This window comes from Canis lupus, chromosome 7 (genome assembly GCF_003254725.2).
Source record: "Canis lupus dingo isolate Sandy chromosome 7, ASM325472v2, whole genome shotgun sequence".
Taxonomy (NCBI): Eukaryota; Metazoa; Chordata; class Mammalia; order Carnivora; family Canidae; genus Canis; species Canis lupus.
In genome coordinates this window covers 66,658,383-66,677,963 of record NC_064249.1, presented here as the reverse complement: position 1 = coordinate 66,677,963, position 19,581 = coordinate 66,658,383, and the positions used below count along the sequence as shown (strand labels likewise).

The 19,581-nt window shown below is 34.2% G+C and overlaps 1 protein-coding gene across 3 annotated transcripts in view; it reads right to left on the bottom strand.

Annotated features, from left to right (window-relative positions):
* Positions 1-19,581, bottom strand: part of ROCK1 (Rho associated coiled-coil containing protein kinase 1) — a 138,320-nt gene that overhangs the window by 77,382 nt on the left and 41,357 nt on the right. For all 3 annotated transcript variants that reach the window (XM_025429354.3, XM_025429355.3, XM_025429356.3), the window contains exons 3-6: positions 5,607-5,707; positions 4,889-5,026; positions 1,431-1,606; positions 516-600 (exon numbers count right to left, since the gene is read on the bottom strand). In XM_025429354.3, coding sequence (XP_025285139.1) covers positions 516-600; positions 1,431-1,606; positions 4,889-5,026; positions 5,607-5,707 — 500 coding nt within the window. The remainder of the gene's footprint in view (positions 1-515; positions 601-1,430; positions 1,607-4,888; positions 5,027-5,606; positions 5,708-19,581) is intronic.

The following is a 19,581-nucleotide window of genomic DNA, read 5'->3' as shown; positions in this document are numbered from 1 at the left end:
CAACTTTTTGGCTATTGTTGTGTGGTAAGTTTCCAAGAATATAAACTGTTTCAACTTAAGCAAGTAGCATACTTGCCACTTCAGCCATAGATAACATTTATTTTGTAAATAATGAGGACCGATGGTATGTTTTAAGATTAACTCCCAAAATAAGCAGTAAGATCTTTTACATGTTAACAGAAGGCTAAGTAAAACACTAAAAAATACACATATCTCTGAAATCTAATTTTTATGAAAGTCTAATTTTAACACTAGTCTTTCATTTCTAGTCGCTAGTAGTACTATATATTACAGAGTTGTTATAAAGGATTTAACAAAGCTGGAAATTAATACCTACCTTTAAGTAGAGAGGAAAACATAAATCACTTACAAGTTACTAATAAAACATTGAAACCATGGCATCTATTTCAACAAATAACAGATCACATCAATTCTATACAAGTCCAGTTATGATTAGTACATTCTTACAGCATTTTCTAAAAAGCATCTTTCTTGAATTAACAAAATTATTTAACCTTATTCATCTTCATACAAGTACCAAAATCTGCTAACTTCAAATGTCCAGATTTATCCAGCAGCATGTTATCAGGCTTCACATCTCTGGAGGGGGGGAAAAAAGTAGAGTGTTTCTAAAACCAGTCAGACACTGATAAAAATTCTATGAGGCAGTTATTTTAGGCCCTATATCCTCACTCACTGTAGATAAAGCCATTTTTTATTCATATGTGCTCTATCCATATCTGTAAATTGTAGTTCAGCAGGGAAATTCCTTTATATATTAGTGTCTCAGAAAAAGACATTTAATATCTCTTTTTCTTTTAAATAGAGTTTAATTCTTCCAAGGGGGAAAGCAAACCATTTAAGAGAGGATAACTATAAAAAATGTAATACTCAGACATAAAAAGTAATTGAAACACACTTTTCAACTTAAGTACATAAAAAACCCCAAAACAGGGTTCTAAATCACTTTCATTTTTGTATCCCAGGCACTTAGCACAGCAACTGCATGGGATTCAAGTGGTATTGGCAAAACAGATGAAACTGTTCTAACAAATAAATATGATCTATTCACTAACTAAAAGCAAACTGATCTGTATATTAAAAACTTTGCATACAAAAACTAATCAAAAGCAAATTAGTTTATTAAAAAATGAACATACTTCAGAAAACCAACTTACAATTTTTATTTTTCAGAACACCAAATAAAAGCTATGTAATTGGATTAAGAGACATTAAAGGATACATTTATATCAACATTACATTGAAATAATAAAACTATGAATTTCAAAGTTCTAAATTCTAAAATACCACTTATGTCACATGAAGAAGAATAGGTGGATTTTGAGTAGGATACCAATCAAATAAAGCTTAAGTACTTTTCAGCTTCCCCCTTCAATAAATGAAAACATTTAAAACATTTTTATCTTTACCTATGAATGAAACCCATGGAATGGATTGCATCCAACGCAAGTACTACTTCTGCAGTATAGAATCGTGCCCATTTTTCAGGCACATCATAGTTGCTCATTAAATTTACAAGATCTCCACCAGGCATGTATTCCATCACCATGTAGAGATAACGATCATCTTGGAATGCATAAAAAAGCTATACAAAGACACACAAGAAATCATTAACATTAAGCAACATTGCTTCACTTAAAAAATGACAAAAATACTAACATAAGATTTTATTAAATTAATGAAATTGCAGTAATTACAGTACTCTTAAAACACACAAACATAAATACTACAAAGGCCCTTGCATACACAAAGGAACGATGGTTATTTCCAAGGAGTTAGATGGAACTTTTTTCTCTATGTGTTGCTATACTAATTCAATTTTTACAGTGAGAATTTTTTAAAATTACAATAGTTTCAATAAAGAATATACAAATCTCCTAAGCAAAGAAATATCATGATTCTGATATAATGTGCTTTTGTGAGGTCTACTGTTAAATTTTATCAATACCACAATTCTCAAGAAGTCTGAAAAACTGGACTATAGGCTCAGCTGTCCAATAGCCACGGGACTGGGTAATTTATTTAACCTCCCTAAATCCCGATCACTAAAATCCCTTCCAGAAAAATGTAAGGGACTATAGCTTGTTTGACTTTTATACCTGCTGCTAAGTCAAAGTCTGGACGTAGTAGTGCCAGTTTGCAAATGCTTAAAAATGTCAAATTGAGGAATTTTAAGAGTCCCCCTTAAAATTTCTTGCAGAGCTGGTTTGGTGGTCACATATTCTTTCTATCTTGGAGGATGTGGAGAAAGGGGAACCCTCCTGCACTGTTGGTGGGAATGTGAACTGGTGCAGCCACTCTGGAAAACTGTGTGGAGGTTCCTCAAAGAGTTAAAAATAGATCTGCCCTACGACCCAGCAATCGCACTGCTGGGGATTTACCCCAAAGATACAGATGCAATGAAACGCCAGGACACCTGCACCCCGATGTTTATAGCAACAATGTCCACAATAGCCAAACTGTGGAAGGAGCCTCAGTGTCCATCGAAAGATGAATGGATAAAGAAGATTTGGTTTATGTATACAATGGAATATTACTCAGCCATTAGAAACGACGAATACCCACCATTTGCTTCGATGTGGATAGAACTGGAGGGTATTATGCTGAGTGAAAGAAGTCAATCGGAGAAGGACAAACATTATATGGTCTCATTCATTTGGGGAATATAAAAAATGGTGAAAGGAAATAAAGGAGAAAGGAGAAAAAATGAGTGGGAAATATCAGAAAGGGAGACAGAACATGATAGACTCCTAACTCTGGGAAACGAACTAGGGGTGGTGGAAGGGGAGGTGGGCGGGGGATGGGGGTGATTGGGTGACAGGCACTGAGGGGGGCACTTGATGGGATGAGCACTGGGTGTTATTCTATATGTTGGCAAATTGAACACCAATAAAAAATAAATTTATATAAAAAATGTCAAATCGATAGGAACATAAATTAATCTATAAATTGAAGATACACCCATAAGGATTTACTGCCTTTTAGAATTAAAAAGATTAGTGAATGTAGAAAGCACCTGGTACAACAGATGCTCAGTAACAGCAGTCAACAGGAGGAGGAGCAATAACAACTAGCAGGCAGGGAGAGCACAACAGCTAGAGTCAAGCAGGAAGAGTGAAATCTACTGATAGGAAACTGGCAAGAATAACAGGCATAAATGTATTTATTATATGAAAAAAAAAAAGAGCAAATTTACAAAAGAACATTTCAAGTAAACATGAAATCAGAATCAAGCTAAAATAAAATAAGGCCCTAGAGAAAATGATACCTTATTTATGCAGACATTTGTCTTAAAAATTTTTTGTTTGATTTTCTAAGTAGTGTTTAATGATTTTAGTTACAGATTTAGTTATTTTAAAAAGATATTTTAGGGAAGGATAAGAAACTAAGTGGCATCTCATGGCTATCCCATATTAAAGTATACAATTTACCATTTGGGCACTACAATTAAATAATGTTGATTTGGTGGCAGTTTACCAAATTTATAGACAATGTATCAAAAAAAGCAAGAAAATCAAAGCTTCAAGTGCATAAGCTGTAAATTTAAAAATTATGTCCTATGGCTTTTAACTATCTACAGAACACTGAATATTTTCTGTATCACTGGTTCTCAGTCCCAGAGGCAAGAATTGTCCCCGACCACCATCACCCTCACTACCACCAAGTAAAATATTCAACAATGTCTAGACACAATTTTGGTTTGTTATAAATGGTATGCACACTGTGAAGGGCTGCTACTGGCACCTGCGTAGAAGCCAGAGTTGCTGCTGAAAATCTAATACACAGGACAGCCATAACAACAAAGGACTAACTGGCCCAAAATGTCAATAATATCAAGCCTGAAAATCCCTGCTCCACACAGCTGATAAAAACAGAGCAGACATTTCAAGTATAAAAAGGTATACGGAACTCTTAAACATTTTCCATTTCCTTTTGTTCCAAATACTAGTATGCTTATTTAGGATACAGTTCATTACATATTGTACATTAATAAGTCACAAAATTCATGTTAAGAATTTAGAAATGGTCTAGTCCACCCAGTTTTTTTTTCAAACCAGAAGACTATTTCCCCCATATGCATTCTTATATAATTTCAATATATAGGACACATAAACTATGGAGCTGCTCTAGTTGAGCTAGAAACAGAAAACCCAGAATTATAACCTCTCCAAATTCCTGCTTGTCCCTATGACTTCACCTGAGGCATTCTCCACAGATGAAAATAACCAATCTAAGCCAACTTCCACATTTCTGAGCAAGGAAATTGAGGCCCAAAGATATAAATAAACTTGGCCAGAGCTTCACGGATAGGTTTTTGACAGTTAAAACTAGAACTTACAACTACTGACTTCAAGTGTATTCTTCCCACTGTAAAACCTACAGCCAACACAGTATTACTTGAAGGCCTACCTTACCTCCCACCTCTTCCTTCATTTTCCCATTCCTTCCTCTCCACAAAATGAGAGAGACAAATAGATGAATAAATGGTAAACTAAACAGAATAAAAGGATCTCATATTTGGAAAAAAACTTAGATTTCAACATTACATAAAAGTATCTACTTAGAAGATGATAGTATATGATATCTCCCAAATCAAAGTAGATTATTTAATTTTTCTAATATTTAAAGTCTACAAAGACATAATTACTTTGCTTTGGCCTTATTTTCCTCCTAGAGACAATTCAATAAAATTAAATTTTATGATTAAAAAAATAACAATACATTAGATAATTTTGTAATTGCCAGTAAATTCTCTATTACTGTTATAAAATACAAACGCAGCTTCTCTGATATGTTTAGTTCCAAACTAGCACAGCAATAAAATAAAACACAACAACAAAAAAAAAAACCAGTAGCAAAATCATACCTGGACGACCCAAGGGCTATTAGCAAAAGCCATGATGTCCCTTTCTTCCCAGAAAAAAGCAGAATCGGATCTCTTAATCATTTCAAATTTACTGAGAAGCTTCATAGCATATACCTTCCTGGTGGATTTATGCCTTACCTTTAAAATTGAAAACAGAAAATAATGAACATTTAAAGCTCAGTGTTTACCAGAACAATTTACTAAATGATTTTAACACCTTGTCAAATAACATAACATTACTATTCTAGCCACTTTTCTTTCATCTCTTCTGTTGAATTATTTCAATTAGATAACGTCAAGTCTTCAATTACCATAAGGCAAGTGATGTTAGAAAAATACCTTTATTTAGGTTAAAAAAAAAAAAAGAAAAATACCTTTATTTTGATACTATAGCACACTCCCCCTTCTCCACCGTTATGCATGCTGCTTTCTATTTATAAAACTTAGGATTCCATTACATTTTAGAATTCTAAGATTAGGAGTAAAGATTTTTCTTCTGATACTTGAAACCTCTTCTCTACCCATGGATGCTTGGGGAAAGTATCTCATACTACTGCTGAATCTGACTCTAGGCTTTCATATCCTTTGGCAAGACTATCTAGAATGACTTAAAGCTTTACAATTTTATAAAAATAATACCATCCCAACCAAATAACATATGGTAAACACAGATGGATTTTTAAATTTTATTGTTTTTAATCTCATTAAAATAACCTACCAATTGAACTTCTCCAAATGCACCTCGACCAATCACCTTCACTACTTCATAATCTTCAGCTTTCATTCGTAAATCTCTAATTTTATTTATTGTGTCTTTATCTGTATGAAAAGAAAAGTTTATAATTTTAAATAATTGAAATATTACAACTAACACTTTATTTTACATTCAAGTTCTTGAAAGAAAACAAAAATATTAAGAATTACTTTGTAGTGAATTTAGTTATAAAAGAGAACTGTTCAATGTGTTAAGAATGGTTTTAAATAAATTCTGGAATGACTTCACTAGCTATTAAAATTTTTTCATTAAAATATAACTTGATAGTTATCTCAGAAAACAAATATACTAATTACACACACTGAGGACAATTAATTGAGTACTGAGCAAATCTGAATTGAGGGATCATAGATATATATTTTAGATTAGTGAAATAAAATTTTATCAATTTTATTTTGATGATCCCTCCAAGAAGTCAATTTTGATGATCCCTCCAAGAAGATATAAATAATTGAAGATAACCAATGCTGAAAAAAATCACATACTTGTATCAATATGTTTCTGGATTTGAACCTAGATTTTAACTTAAAACACACAGTGGAAATCACTGCAATTATTTATATAAACCTGTCACACTACAAACTACAATAATTTACAAATCCCCACTGGGTAGATCTTCTAATTCCTAATTTGGTCATAGATTAAAATAGGGCTATTTTAATCCACATGGGTCAACACTGGCATGAGATTACATGGAAAAGCTTCACGTTTCGAGTGCACAAAATACAGAACAGCTATTAAACTTAAGTTCTAGGCTTATTACAAATTCTGTATTATATTCTTGTCTTTCTTTTTAAATGCCTATTTCAACTCAAGTGTTTGTGTACATTATAACCAATGAACACATGCAAAAGAAAGCTCTTTACACAGAGATAATATATTGAATTTTAGGTTACATATCTATTGCAAGATACATCACAAAGATACAGCAACAATCAATATACTGCACAATTATTTGTCTACCATGCAGGCTTTGTAGAATCACTGTAGTTATAGATAACTTTAAAACATAGTTCCTCCACTTAAGGAGTTCAAACTCTAGCAAATTAAACAGAAACAAACAATGAAAAACAAATGGAAAGGCAAGAGGCAAGAGGCAAGAGGCAAGAGGCAAGAGGCAAGGCAAGGCTAGGCAAAGCAAGGCAGAAAGGCAAGCTATATGGAAGCTAAGCACAGAGTTTGCAGAACACTAAGTAAGATACCTAACCCAAACCTGCCTGGAAAGGAGGTAGTTAGAAAATGCTTTCTGAAAATGGTAACACCTGAAACAAATCTTAAATGAAGCACAGCAGTTAGTCAGGTGGGGAGAAGAAAACAGAGAATACTATTGGCAGATGGGCAATATAAGCAAAGGCAGAGAGGAACTACATACAAGAGGGTCTGTGATGCTAAAGTATCAAGTTTGTGATAAGGGTTCAAAGAAGATGCTGGAAAGCCCCAAACTGGTTTAGGAGTTTGAACTTTACCTGTAGGACCGTATTTATAAAACTATTATTTAATCATAAAAAATCTTTTCTCACAATAAAATTTAAAGCAACTCAATATGTCAAATGGATAATAGAAAGTACTCTGCTTCAGGATGGTAGTGGTACTGTAGTGGGGATATCAGAGAGGGGCTGGAGTTTCATCTACTTTACACTCTTCCAGAAAGCAGTCCCTGAGAGTCCTGTGGGATCTGTTGGGAACTGAGAAACACCACGAAAAGAAATAAGGCAGATAAATAACACAGTCAAATTTACATTTCAGCTAAACCACTCTGGGAAATATGTAAAAAGATGAGCTCAATAAGGACAAGACTGGGGGTGGGGAGAATTTTAAGAGTACTGTAATATTCCAGATGAGAGTTAAGAAAATCCTGAACCAGGATGTGTTATATAATAGCCTGTGAGGTTGAGAAAAGATCCCTAGCTCTGGTTCTATGAGATTTACAGCCATAAATAGGCTGAAAAGTCTGTTGTTTGAGCTCAGAAAACATATCCGCTACAAATCTATGTGGGAATGACCTTGCTTCCTGTTTTAATTTCTAACAGCACAGGAAGTGTATAAAGCAGCTTGATATGTGATTCAAACAACATTTACTGTCAGAATGATTTTATTACATTCATATATGGCATAAAAGTGGTGTTTTGCCTTTTTATTTTAGGTTCTGTTCCATTCATTAAGAAACATTATCAAGTCTGGAGCAAAAAACTAACTTCAAAGTCAATCAGTATTTAATGAAAACTCAATGACAGTTGGGAGTGGCTCTTTTCACTTAAAAAAACCTTCATCTTGGTCTCTGTCTTAGCTCATATTACCATACAAAATACCATAGACTGGATGGTTAAACAACATTCATTCATTTTATTACAGTTCTAGAGGCTGGAAGTCCAAGATCAGGGGACTAGCTATATTTGATTCTGGTAAGGACTCTCTTCTTGGTTTGTTGACAGGTGCCATCTCTGTGTTCACGTGACCTCTTTCGAGTGTACAACCCAAGGTAAAGACATTGATCCTATCCTACCAGAGCCCCACCTTTACAACCTCATTTAACCTTAATTGCCTCCTTATTGGCCCTATCTCCAAATACAGTAATTGGGGGTTAAGGCTTCAACATATAAATCGGGAATGGCAGGAACACAATTTAGTCCATAACAGTCCTAAAAAAAAAAAACAAAAAAAAAACCACAAACATCACCACTAAGACATCAACTTATTTTATACTAAGATAAACTGAATGTTTAGTTTAGTTCCAATTTCTGACAAAATTTTACAGAATTGATGATGTAAGTCCATGACAGTGAATGATGTGTGTACCATTGACACTGTGGTTCAATAACACGATAGATTCAAATATTTTTCACAAAGTATCTGTCAGTGTATATAATACAATACATAACTATAGGATTTATATGCCTGTGTTTTCATAAGCTTTATCAGTTTGTCCAACTAAGCCTTTTCTATTATCTAATTTTTACTACTATCACTTGTAACACACCTCAGCAGACTCCTCTTCAAGCTGTACTTAGTATTTTCTCAACTTCTTTAAAAATATTCTTGCCTATACTTCAAACTCAGCATTGACTCCTCAAATAAGAGTCGGAAAATCACTCAAAGTTGTTTGTCATATATTTTTTTTAAAAGATTTTATTTACTTATTTGCCAGAGAGAGGCAGAGACATAGGCAGAGGGAGAAGCAGGCTCCACGCAGGGAGCCTGACATGGGACTCAATCCCAGGTCCCCGGGATCATGCCCCGGGCGAAAGGCAGGTGCTAAACCGCTGAGCCACCAGGGCTGCCCTGTTTGTCTTATTTTTAATTGACTATTGATGTTGCTTTCAATGACCTCAACTCTTTGAGCAATTATTCTTGCCAATAAGCTAACAGTCTTAAGGAAATTTTTCTTTTCTTTTCTTTTTTCTTTTTTCTTTTCTTTTCTTCCCTTTCCCCTTCCCTTTATTTTTTCTTTTCCTTTTCTTTTCTTTCTTTTCTTTTTTCTTTTCTTTTTTCTCTCTTTCTTTCTTTCCTGCTGCAAACACTCAACAATAGTAAACAGCTTTCCCTGTTTGGCTAACAAGCCACTCATAAACTAATGTAAGGTCGCAGTCTGATTCCTTTCTTATTTTTGTGAAGAAAATTCTGTGATGAGATATTCCATTTCAAGTCTTCTATTGTTTTCTGACTGTTGCTTTCCTGTGAGTTGGGAATATGATAGGGACTCACTCTGATAACATCAATATATATTATTTTAGCACAGCTATAGTGTCACTGCAAAATAAACACAATCCTTTTGCCATTTAACTTCACAGAATAATCCACAATCCACTGTGCCTCAAAATGACAACATTCGAAGTTCACTTTTCTCATTTTTTTTTCTCTCTCTCATTTTTGTTTTTACACAAAGGGCATACACTGGCAAAAAAAATAATAAAATGTTGTAATATGGTGATATTGACATGAAATGCTATTCCATTACAATTGTACCACTGTGATTTAGCTGAGTGGCAGTGTGAAGTAATTAACAATATCATGTATGATTTCTGTCAGAACTATTCAATTCGGCTACTGTAGCACAAAACCAGTGACAGAAAACACATAAGAATGAATGTGGCTATGTCCCAATAAAACTTTATTTATGGAAATCTGAATTTTATATAATTTTCACATGTCACATTTTTCCTATTTCGACCTTTTATCAATTATTTTTAAAATATAAAAAACAGTCTTCAAAAAACACAGAAAGAGGTGGTGGGCCAGATTTAGCCTGTGGACTGTAATTTGCCAACCCCTACTCTAATAGAAACCCAGCTTCCTACAAAGGACACTGCTTCCTTTGAAGCTCTCAAGTGGTGACCTTTACCCTCCCACATGACTTATACCACTGACCCTGAAAGTGGGGTAGCTGAATTCCACTGCTATCTCTATACTCCTACCCTAAATCTGCCAGTTTTGATTTTCATGTTATTAAGTCGTATTTCTCACTACCTCTCATTATTGCTGTAATCTACTCACTCTCAGGTCATCAAATTTCACTGTCAGACAATTTTAGTTCCTGGTCTGTTGACCTCTCCAATATTCACCCGTTTTAATTCTTAGAGATTTTATTATATCCATAGACGACACTTTAATAACCTGGCCTCTCAATACCTTTAACTTCTCTCCTTCAATGATCTTGTCCTATACCTTATCTTAGCCACTCATTTCCATGTTCACATACTAGACCTTGTATTATCAATAATTATAATCCTTCCACAAATTTGATTTCAAATCTCACACTCACTTCCTCCAATAACTCAACACGAACAACCCCCAGCCCCACCAAAACCTCTAATCCACTGATCCTATCCCATTTTACCCCACCTCATTGCTTTCTTACCTCCCCAGATTAAATTACACGGTCAATCATTAGAATTCCTCTCTTGCATACACCTTCAATGCCTCGGCTCTCTTCTGCTTCATTATACTTAGTTTGGCAAAATCATAATCCTAGTTAAGTCCAATTCTCCAACTAACTCTGTTAAGCACCCACACAGTTAAATAAGTCTTGATAAATACAAAATCATACTGACTGAACTCACTTTAAATTCATAATCATAAACATAAGGCTGGTCCCTAATTCTGCTTGCATATTTCACTGGACTGTTCACTTTCCTACTGCTACACACCATATTTTACATTTTCTTCCCTCTTCTCAAATCTTACACAGCTCTCCCACTGATCCTCATTCGTAGCTAAGATGTTTTTGGCTACCACCCTAAAGCAAATAACAATCACAAGAAAACTATCACAGATTTACCACCATACACGTGTATATTAAACTGCCAGCATGTGCATGCATATATTTGGTCATTTTTTACTGTAGGAGAATAGTGCTATTTTATACCAATCTTTCCACCAGTGATATCACATCCTTTTTCATTACTTCAAGGATAATCCTCCAGCAATACTATCCTCTCTCTTTTGTATCATTAAGTTTCCCCTTTCCAAACCAGATCCTATCATGCTAATTTCATTCTCATCTTAAATAAATCTCTTTGTTCCATTTCTCTCACCAGCTTCTGCCCCATTACTCAACTTCACTACAGCAAAATCCCTCAAATGTTATCTGTCCTCTCAATTTCTAAATCTTTCTTCATATTTGCTTTTAAATCCATTTAGGTGGGACTTGGCCACTACCTTTCTATCAAAGCTGCTTGTCAAAGTCATGGATTACCATGTTGCTAAATCCAGTAACAAATTCTCAGTTCTTATCTTGACATATCAGCAGATTTTGACAGTCTGGTCTCTCTCTGCTAGTTTACTTTCTTTACTTGACTTCCACATGCTTCTTCCAACAATGCTAAGGGTATTTTTAAAACCTTAATAGTTACTTCTCAGTTGCCTTTGCTGGCTCTTCCTCCTCTCCCAGAGTTCTTAACACTGAACATCTTGAGGTTTAATCTTTCATATTGTTTTCTTTTCTGTTTATTTTTATTTTTTTGGTGGGCTTTAAAACCCATCTACATGTCAATAAATTTTTATGATCAGTCCCTTAAGTTTCAGCTTTATATATTCAATTGTTTACAAAATATATATACTTGAGGGATGCCTGGGTGGCTCAGGAGTTGAGCTTCTGCCTTCGGCTCAGGGCGTGATCCCACAGTCCTGGAATCCAGTCCCACATTGGGTTCCCCTCAGGGAGGCTGCTTCTCTCTCTCCCTATGTCTCTGCCTCTCTGTGTGTCTCTCATGAATCAATAAATAAAATCTTTTTAAAAAACACAAAAAAGGGGATCCCTGGGTGGCGCAGTGGTTTGGCGCCTGCCTTTGGCCCAGGGCGCGATCCTGGAGACCGGGGATCAAATCCCACATCGGGCTCCTGGTGCATGGAGCCTGCTTCTCCCTCTGCCTATGTCTCTGCCTCTCTCTCTCTCTCTCTCTCTGTGACTATCATAAATAAAAAATAAAATAAAATAAATACAAAATTAAAAAAATTAAAAAAAAATAAAATAAAAAACCCACAAAAAAAAAACACCACAAAACAAAATATATCTACTTGGGTAACAGATCTCTCAAATTTAATGTGTATGAAATTGAAGACATGTATTTACCCAAAACTTCTATGATCTCCTTATTTCTGTTGACAGTTCAATTTTTCTAAAACCTAGGGAGCATTCTTGACTCCTTTTGTTTCTTACACACCACATCCTGTCATTCAGGAAAACATGATTGCTCTACCTTTGAAATATTATCTCCAATCTGATAACTTTTCACTCTTTATACTGCTAACATGCTGGACCAAGCCATTATCACCTCTCCTTCAGATTATTACAATCAGTTCATTACTGATTTTCCTATGTTTATCCTTGACTCTCCATAGTTTATTCTTAACCCTAGGTGATATTCTTAAAAATACAAGTCAGAGCATGTCACTCCTCTGCTCAAAACTCTCTAATGTCTTGCCATCTAAGCCGGATCAAAAGTCAAAGATCTTATAATGGTGTACAAGACTCTACATGACCTAGCCTATTTCCTTACTTCTCTGACATCATCCTACTATTCTCCTTCTTGCTCAATCCTATCCAGCCACAATGGCTTCTTCCTTGCTGCCTCTCACACACGCCAGGTATATTCCTCCCAGACTCTTCACACTGGCTGTTCCTCTGTATAACATTCCCCTCCCTCAAACATCTGCTTGACTAATTCAAGTATTTCAATAATTTTCTCAAATGTCATTTTTTTTATTCAAATGTCATTTTATAGTGAGTCCCAAGCTAGTCACCTTATCGAAAACTGCAAAATTCTCAAAGCTTCTAATCCTTCTTAGAGCATTCTATGTTTTTCCCATATTATTAATTTCTTTGTTATTTACAGAATTTATTTCATGTAAAATTATACATTTGGTAAGTCCCCATTAATTCTAAGACCAATAAATAGGATTATGTAACTATTAGATACTTTTACTAACTTCTGATTGTCTATTTTGTCGAGCCAAATGATGCTGACAGAAAGCTAAGATTCCGAGAAGTGAGATATTACTCCACAGCACAGTAAGCAAAAAATGAAATAGGCAAATTGAGTCACAAATAGACACCATAAGTTTTGACAGGCCACTAACTAGCTAATCAGTCTCTAATCACAAATTAGCAAAATAGGCAGAAAGACTGATAATTTATAGTTTCAAGTTTACCAACAATTCAAAAAGATTTCAATCACACACAGACTCTTCAATCTAACTTTCTAGAAATTGAATGGATGATTTTTTAAAGAATGTTTTGTTTGTTTATTTCTAGAATCTTAAAAAAAAGTCACACTTCATACCCAGTAAATTCTAATTCTAGAAATTTATCCTAAAGAAGTTAGATATAATGTGGAACCAAGATTTTTAACAATAAAATGTTTTTTACAATGTAAAGATTGAATAATTTTACATACATATAATGGAGTATTAGGCAACATTTAAAATTGTGTTGTTAAAGAATAATCACATAGAATGATATTCAACATATAATGTTAAATAAACAGTATAAAGTGCACAAATATATATTTGGTACACGTGAACAGAAAAAAAGACTAGAAGGAAACATACCAAAACAATACTTGCAATAATTTCCGAGGGCAGAATTTCAGATATTTTATTCTTCACATCTACAGATTTCAAATTTTCTAGGACTATTGATTTCTAATGAGAAAAAGATGTATCTGCCTAATCTAAGATCCGAGATTATAAAGTGCACCATAATTTTATTTACCACTATAGATTGTAAGACACATCCCAATTGTTAAGTTTTTTTTAATGTTAGGATGAAATATGGTAATAAAAGCTATGTACAATATGCTGTTTGACTAAAATACTGCTCCTCTTTGCCTAAAGAAACTACTATACCTTGTACTTTTAGAGTAGTCAAAGTATCCCTAAAAACCTCTGAAGTTATATAAAACTTAACAGAAAATCTACAATATTCAATTCCATAAAAATCTGCTTTAATGAAAAATTATTTTATGTCCAACCTCCAAATAAAATTCAAACTACACACACACATACACACACACACACAGAGTAATCCGGTTTGAGAAAAAGATAAAGGAAGGGGAGGAATCCAAATTCTTAACATAAAGACCTTGTTACTGTCCAGTTCTCCAGTCTTTTATTTCTAGATACTCTCCCTAACATACTCTACCAATGCCCAGTTACTTGCAGTTGCTCACATTACCACATTGCTTCAAATCTCCATACCTTTGCAGAAACTGATCATCAACCTAAAATGACTTGCCCCATGTTATTTGACCAATTTACTATCAAACAAGATCTAATCCTGTATCTCTGCTTCAGTCACTGCTGATTCCCTCAAGTAGATTATAACTCCCTCTCCTCTGAGGCACCACAATTTCTCTGTTATTTCACCTATCAATCTGTACTGAAATTGTTTATATAACTATGTTTGGCAATGATTTTTTTTAATTTATTTATTTATTCATGAGAGACAGAGAGAGAGAGAGAGAGAGAGAGAGGCAGAGACACAGGCAGAGGGAGAAGCAGGCTCCATGCAGGGAGCCCGATGTGGGACTCGATCCCGGATCTCCAGGATCATGCCCTGGGCTGAAGGCAGGCGCTAAACCACTGAGCCACCTGGGCTGCCCGGCAATGATTTTTATATACAACACCAAAAGCATAATCCATAACAGAAATAACTAATAAATGAGACTATCAAAATAAAATATTACTTCTACTGTGTGAAAGTATATACAACCTTTTGAATCTGGAAGTGGAGTTTATTGATCCCCCTGCTTGTAAGGTAGGCTGAACTAGTTAGTGATCAGATTCCAAACGACAGGATATGGAAAGGGAAAACAGTAACTTTCTAGGAAAGAAGCCTGGCAGACACTGTTTTAATAAACCAAGTGATAAAAGTTAACATTACCATTAATAAATCATGATATCACCTATAACCCCAGTCTAACATCAAACACAAACTATGGGACGTTCTACAAAGTACTTGATCAGTAATCTTCAAAACTGTCAAGGTCATTAAAAAAAATAAGCAAAAAATGGAGAAACTATCACAGACCAAGGAGAAATGGCAACTGAAAACAATGCAGTATCCTACAGTGGATTCTAGAATCAAAACCAAGAGATTGGTGGAAAAATTGTTATCTGAACAAAGCCTGTAATGAGTTAACAGTAATATGTTAATTTTAATACATTAGTTCTGTTAATGTGCCATGTTATAAAAGATGTTAACATTAGGGAAAACTGGGTAAAGGGCATACAGGAATCCCTAGCAAATTTACTATGAGTTTACTATAATGCAACTTATTTTAAAAGTAAATAAAGAGAATATTTAACATTTCTTTTTAAAAAATTGAATTTAGTGGCATTTTATTTGTAATAACTTCAAACAAGCTTATGTAATATCCTAGGTCATACTGCATTAATTTATTAATGTTACGGCTTCATTTTAAAATTCCAACTTTTATACCACTTTCTGGTATAAAACTGCATTTGGCACTATGTATCAAAATGTAAACTGGATACAACTTTTGACTCAGCAGCTCCTGGATTCACTCCAAAGAAAGAAGCAGCAATTATTCATCAAATTGTATGTATAAGAATATTCATCACAACCTCATTTACACTAGTGGAAAACTGGAAGGAACCTAAGTGTCTACCATTACAGAAAGGTTTTGTTTTTAAAGATTTATTTATTTATTCATGATAGACATAGAGAGAGAGAGAGAGAAAGAGAGAGAGGCAGACACACAGGCAGAGGGAGAAGCAGGTCCCATGCTGGGAGCCGGACGCGGGACTGGATCCTGGAACTCCAGGATTGCTCCCTGGGCCAAAGGCAGGCGCCAAACCGCCGAGCTACCCAGGGATCCCCACAGAAAGTTTTTTAATTAAGATACATTACATGGAATATATTCATTTTTAAAAATATATTATCTATACTTATTGACATAAAAAGACATTTTGCCACTTACTTTTCATGGAAGTCACTGCTGACAGTGGACAAATTTCTCCTATTGAGTTATATTTGTGATCTAACTTTTTGCTCTAATAACATATATTTGTTATGATGAACATTCCTATATACATTCAGAGCTGCTTTGCAGGACACACTTCTTTAAGCAAAAGATTAGGTTAAGCTCACGAATGTTATTAGCTTTAAAATACACTGTCCAGGGCACCTGGGTGGCTCAGTGGTTGAGTGTCTGCCTTTGGCTCAGGTCATGCATGATCCTGGGGTCCTGGGATTGAGTCTTGCATCAGGCTCTCTGCAGGGAGCCTGCTTCTCCCTCTGCCTATGTCTCTGCCCCTCTCTGTGTCTCTCATGAGTAAATAAATTAAAAATAATAATAAAATACATTGTCCAGGGCAGCCCTGGTGGTGTAGCGGTTTGGCGCTGCCTGCAGCCTTGGGCGTGATCCTGGAGACTCGGGATCAAGTCCCACATCGGGCTCCCTGCATGGAGCCTGCTTCCCCCTCTCCCTGTATCTCTGCCTCTCTCTGTGTGTGTCTATGAATAAATAAATAAAATCTTAAAAAAAAATACATTGTCCAACTGCCCTTCAAAATGGCTCTACCATATTTCATCTCATTTAATAGTCACCAATTCTACATGTGATTCTTTCTTATCTTTCTCATTCAGATGGGGACGGTATGTCTTTTTCTTATTTTAATCTATATTTGTTGAAAATATTAATGCATTTGTTCAACTATTAACTATTCAATGGTCATTTATATCTTTTCTCCTTTATACTACATATTTGGCTATTTTGACTATTTTTAAAAATTGTGTTTTTCTTATTAGAAGGGTCTCTTCCCCATTAGAAATATCATTTTATTAAATATATTGTAATTTTTTCAGTTTGCCAATGTTCTTTATATATATGTCTTTCCTTATATATAGTTTTGAAAAGGCAAAAATCTGTCATTGTTTCCTTTACAGTTTAGTCCTAGAGTCCTGCTTTAAAAAAAATACATTCCCTACTTGAAAACTATATAATTTCATCTAGTACCTTATGTCTTTACATTTCTAGTATGTTAGGAAGTGGAGACTTGAAAATCATTTTCTCTTCAGATGGACATCCAATACAAATTACTGAATAATCTACCCAATGACATGTCAAGCTTAAATCAAATTTTTATATAATAAAAAAGTATGCTTATTCACACTCTATGATAATCTATTGATCTTCGTGTCCTTCAAGAAAGTACTATTTTTTTAATACTTCAGTATACAGTTCAAGAATTAATCCCAATATATTTTCACTTACAATCCTGTCCCCACCTCCTAGAAATAGAAATACTATTCACTGTTCAGGTGCTAGTTACCAAACTACGCAAGCCATTTATATACTTAATATGCAAAAAAATCAAACTTGCCAAAACCTTACTACATTTCAGTGCTTTCTGGCTCGAGTATGTCCCACTTTAATGTAGACTCCTATGTGTATCTTAAATATTTAGCTGTGAAGGTTTTTATTTCTTTTTTAAGAGTTATTTCTTTATTTGAGAGCAAGAGCGAGAGAGAGAGTGCGAGCACATGCACAAGCATCCACAGGAGGGGGGAGGAGAAGAGGCAGAGAATCTTCAACCTGACTTTCTGCTGAGGGTGAAGCCCAACACAGGGATTGATTACATGACCCTAGATTGTGAGCTGAGCTGAAACCAAGAGTCAGACTCAACTGTGCCACCCAGGCACCTCGAAATTTATCCTTTTATAATGTAGAACAGTATGTATAGGTAGTACATAAAATCTGTCTTCAGAATTGTTGCTCCTCAGAATTCCTGAGAATTTTAGACCTCTAACTACATCAAACTTTATATTCCAAGTAGGTGACAACTATTTTTAATTTTACTAGAGATAATGTAATATTCATCTTCAATATTACAGTATGTAATAAGATACTCTTAGGAGAAAGTGGTCACAAACATTAAAATTAGGGTTTTTCTACAAACATCACATAAAATCTTGTGATGTTTTGTTTGAATTATTATTATGACCTTAATTTATTATTTTTTTATGACCTTAAAGTGAGAAAAAGTTTTCCCTTTTCTATTGAGCAATTTCTACTTTTTGTGTAAGTCTACAAGGAGCTAAGGCAAACACAGTCAAGTTGCTTTTACTTTCTTGGATGAACAATGGATTCTTTGATGATATCAACAGAATATGCTGAAGTAAAAATAATTTATTTCTCCTTCACATTTTTTAACACAAGATAACTGCTTACTGATTTTAATCACCAACCAATGAATAGCGAAAGATAACAGTAACATTCAACAATCATAATAATCATTGAATAAGTAATAAGGTTCCATGATTTTACAAATTTTAAAAGTACGGAGAAGTATTTTGTTTTGAAACCTGCCAGAGTAACGACATACTAAAACTTCAAGATAGTGGAAAGAAGAAAAAACTTTCTAATGACCATTACTGTCTGTTTACAAGTAAATAAATATCTAAATAAATGTTTGCAATTCATGAAAACTCATTTTGGGAAGGAGACTAAGAAAGTAACCACTAGAGAAAAGGTTAAATTCCATTTTATGAAACATTAAAATATTGTATGATTGGTTACCAAATGTAATTACTTGGAAAAATAAACAAAAACTTTAGATGTAACCCTTTTATAATGATAAAAGTAATGTAATCTTTTAATAGAATGATTTAATATGATGATAAAATGATTTACCCTTTAAAATGATAAAAGGAACTTTGTAAAGAAATTTACTTTCTATCTCAACCAAAATTATTTTGTTCTTTCAAGTGCAGCTTATTTGTTGATTTATCTGTATGCTTGTTCTTGATTTGATTATTTTACATGGTGGCTATCTTTTTAGAAATCACTATTCCAAGACAGTTTAACAATAACCAAATATCATCAACTCTAGGCTAGTAATTACATCTGCAAGAAGAAGATATAAGGCCCAAGGCCTAAGTTGTAACTTAACAGCTTATTTTGAACAAAAGACCAGGAGCAAATACAGCAAAATGTTAACTACTAATTTAACTGTGATCATGGATACACAGATATGTGTTACGTCAATTCATCTGAAATATGTGGTAATAAAAAATAATTTAAAATGACAATGATCATATCCAAACTCTACTAACAAAAGAATACTTTGTAGATCATCGTTACATCCCAAACAAGTCAGCATCTAACCTCTAATATATTTAACATATATTTAATGTGTATCTAATATTTAGCCAGGTTTTGCAATACAAATACAAGTGCCCCTGGTCTCATGACACTCCCATTCTAGTGATAAGGGAGGAAGGAGAAAAGGAATGGATACCAATCAAATAATCACACAAATAAATAACTATGGTCAGTGCACAAGATGCCATGAAAGCACATACCCAGCGGTAGTATATCTGACTTAGCTCAAGGGGCTAGGAAACTAAAGTAAATGCTTATTTGAAATTGAAAGGTGATTCCTTTAAGTTAGATGG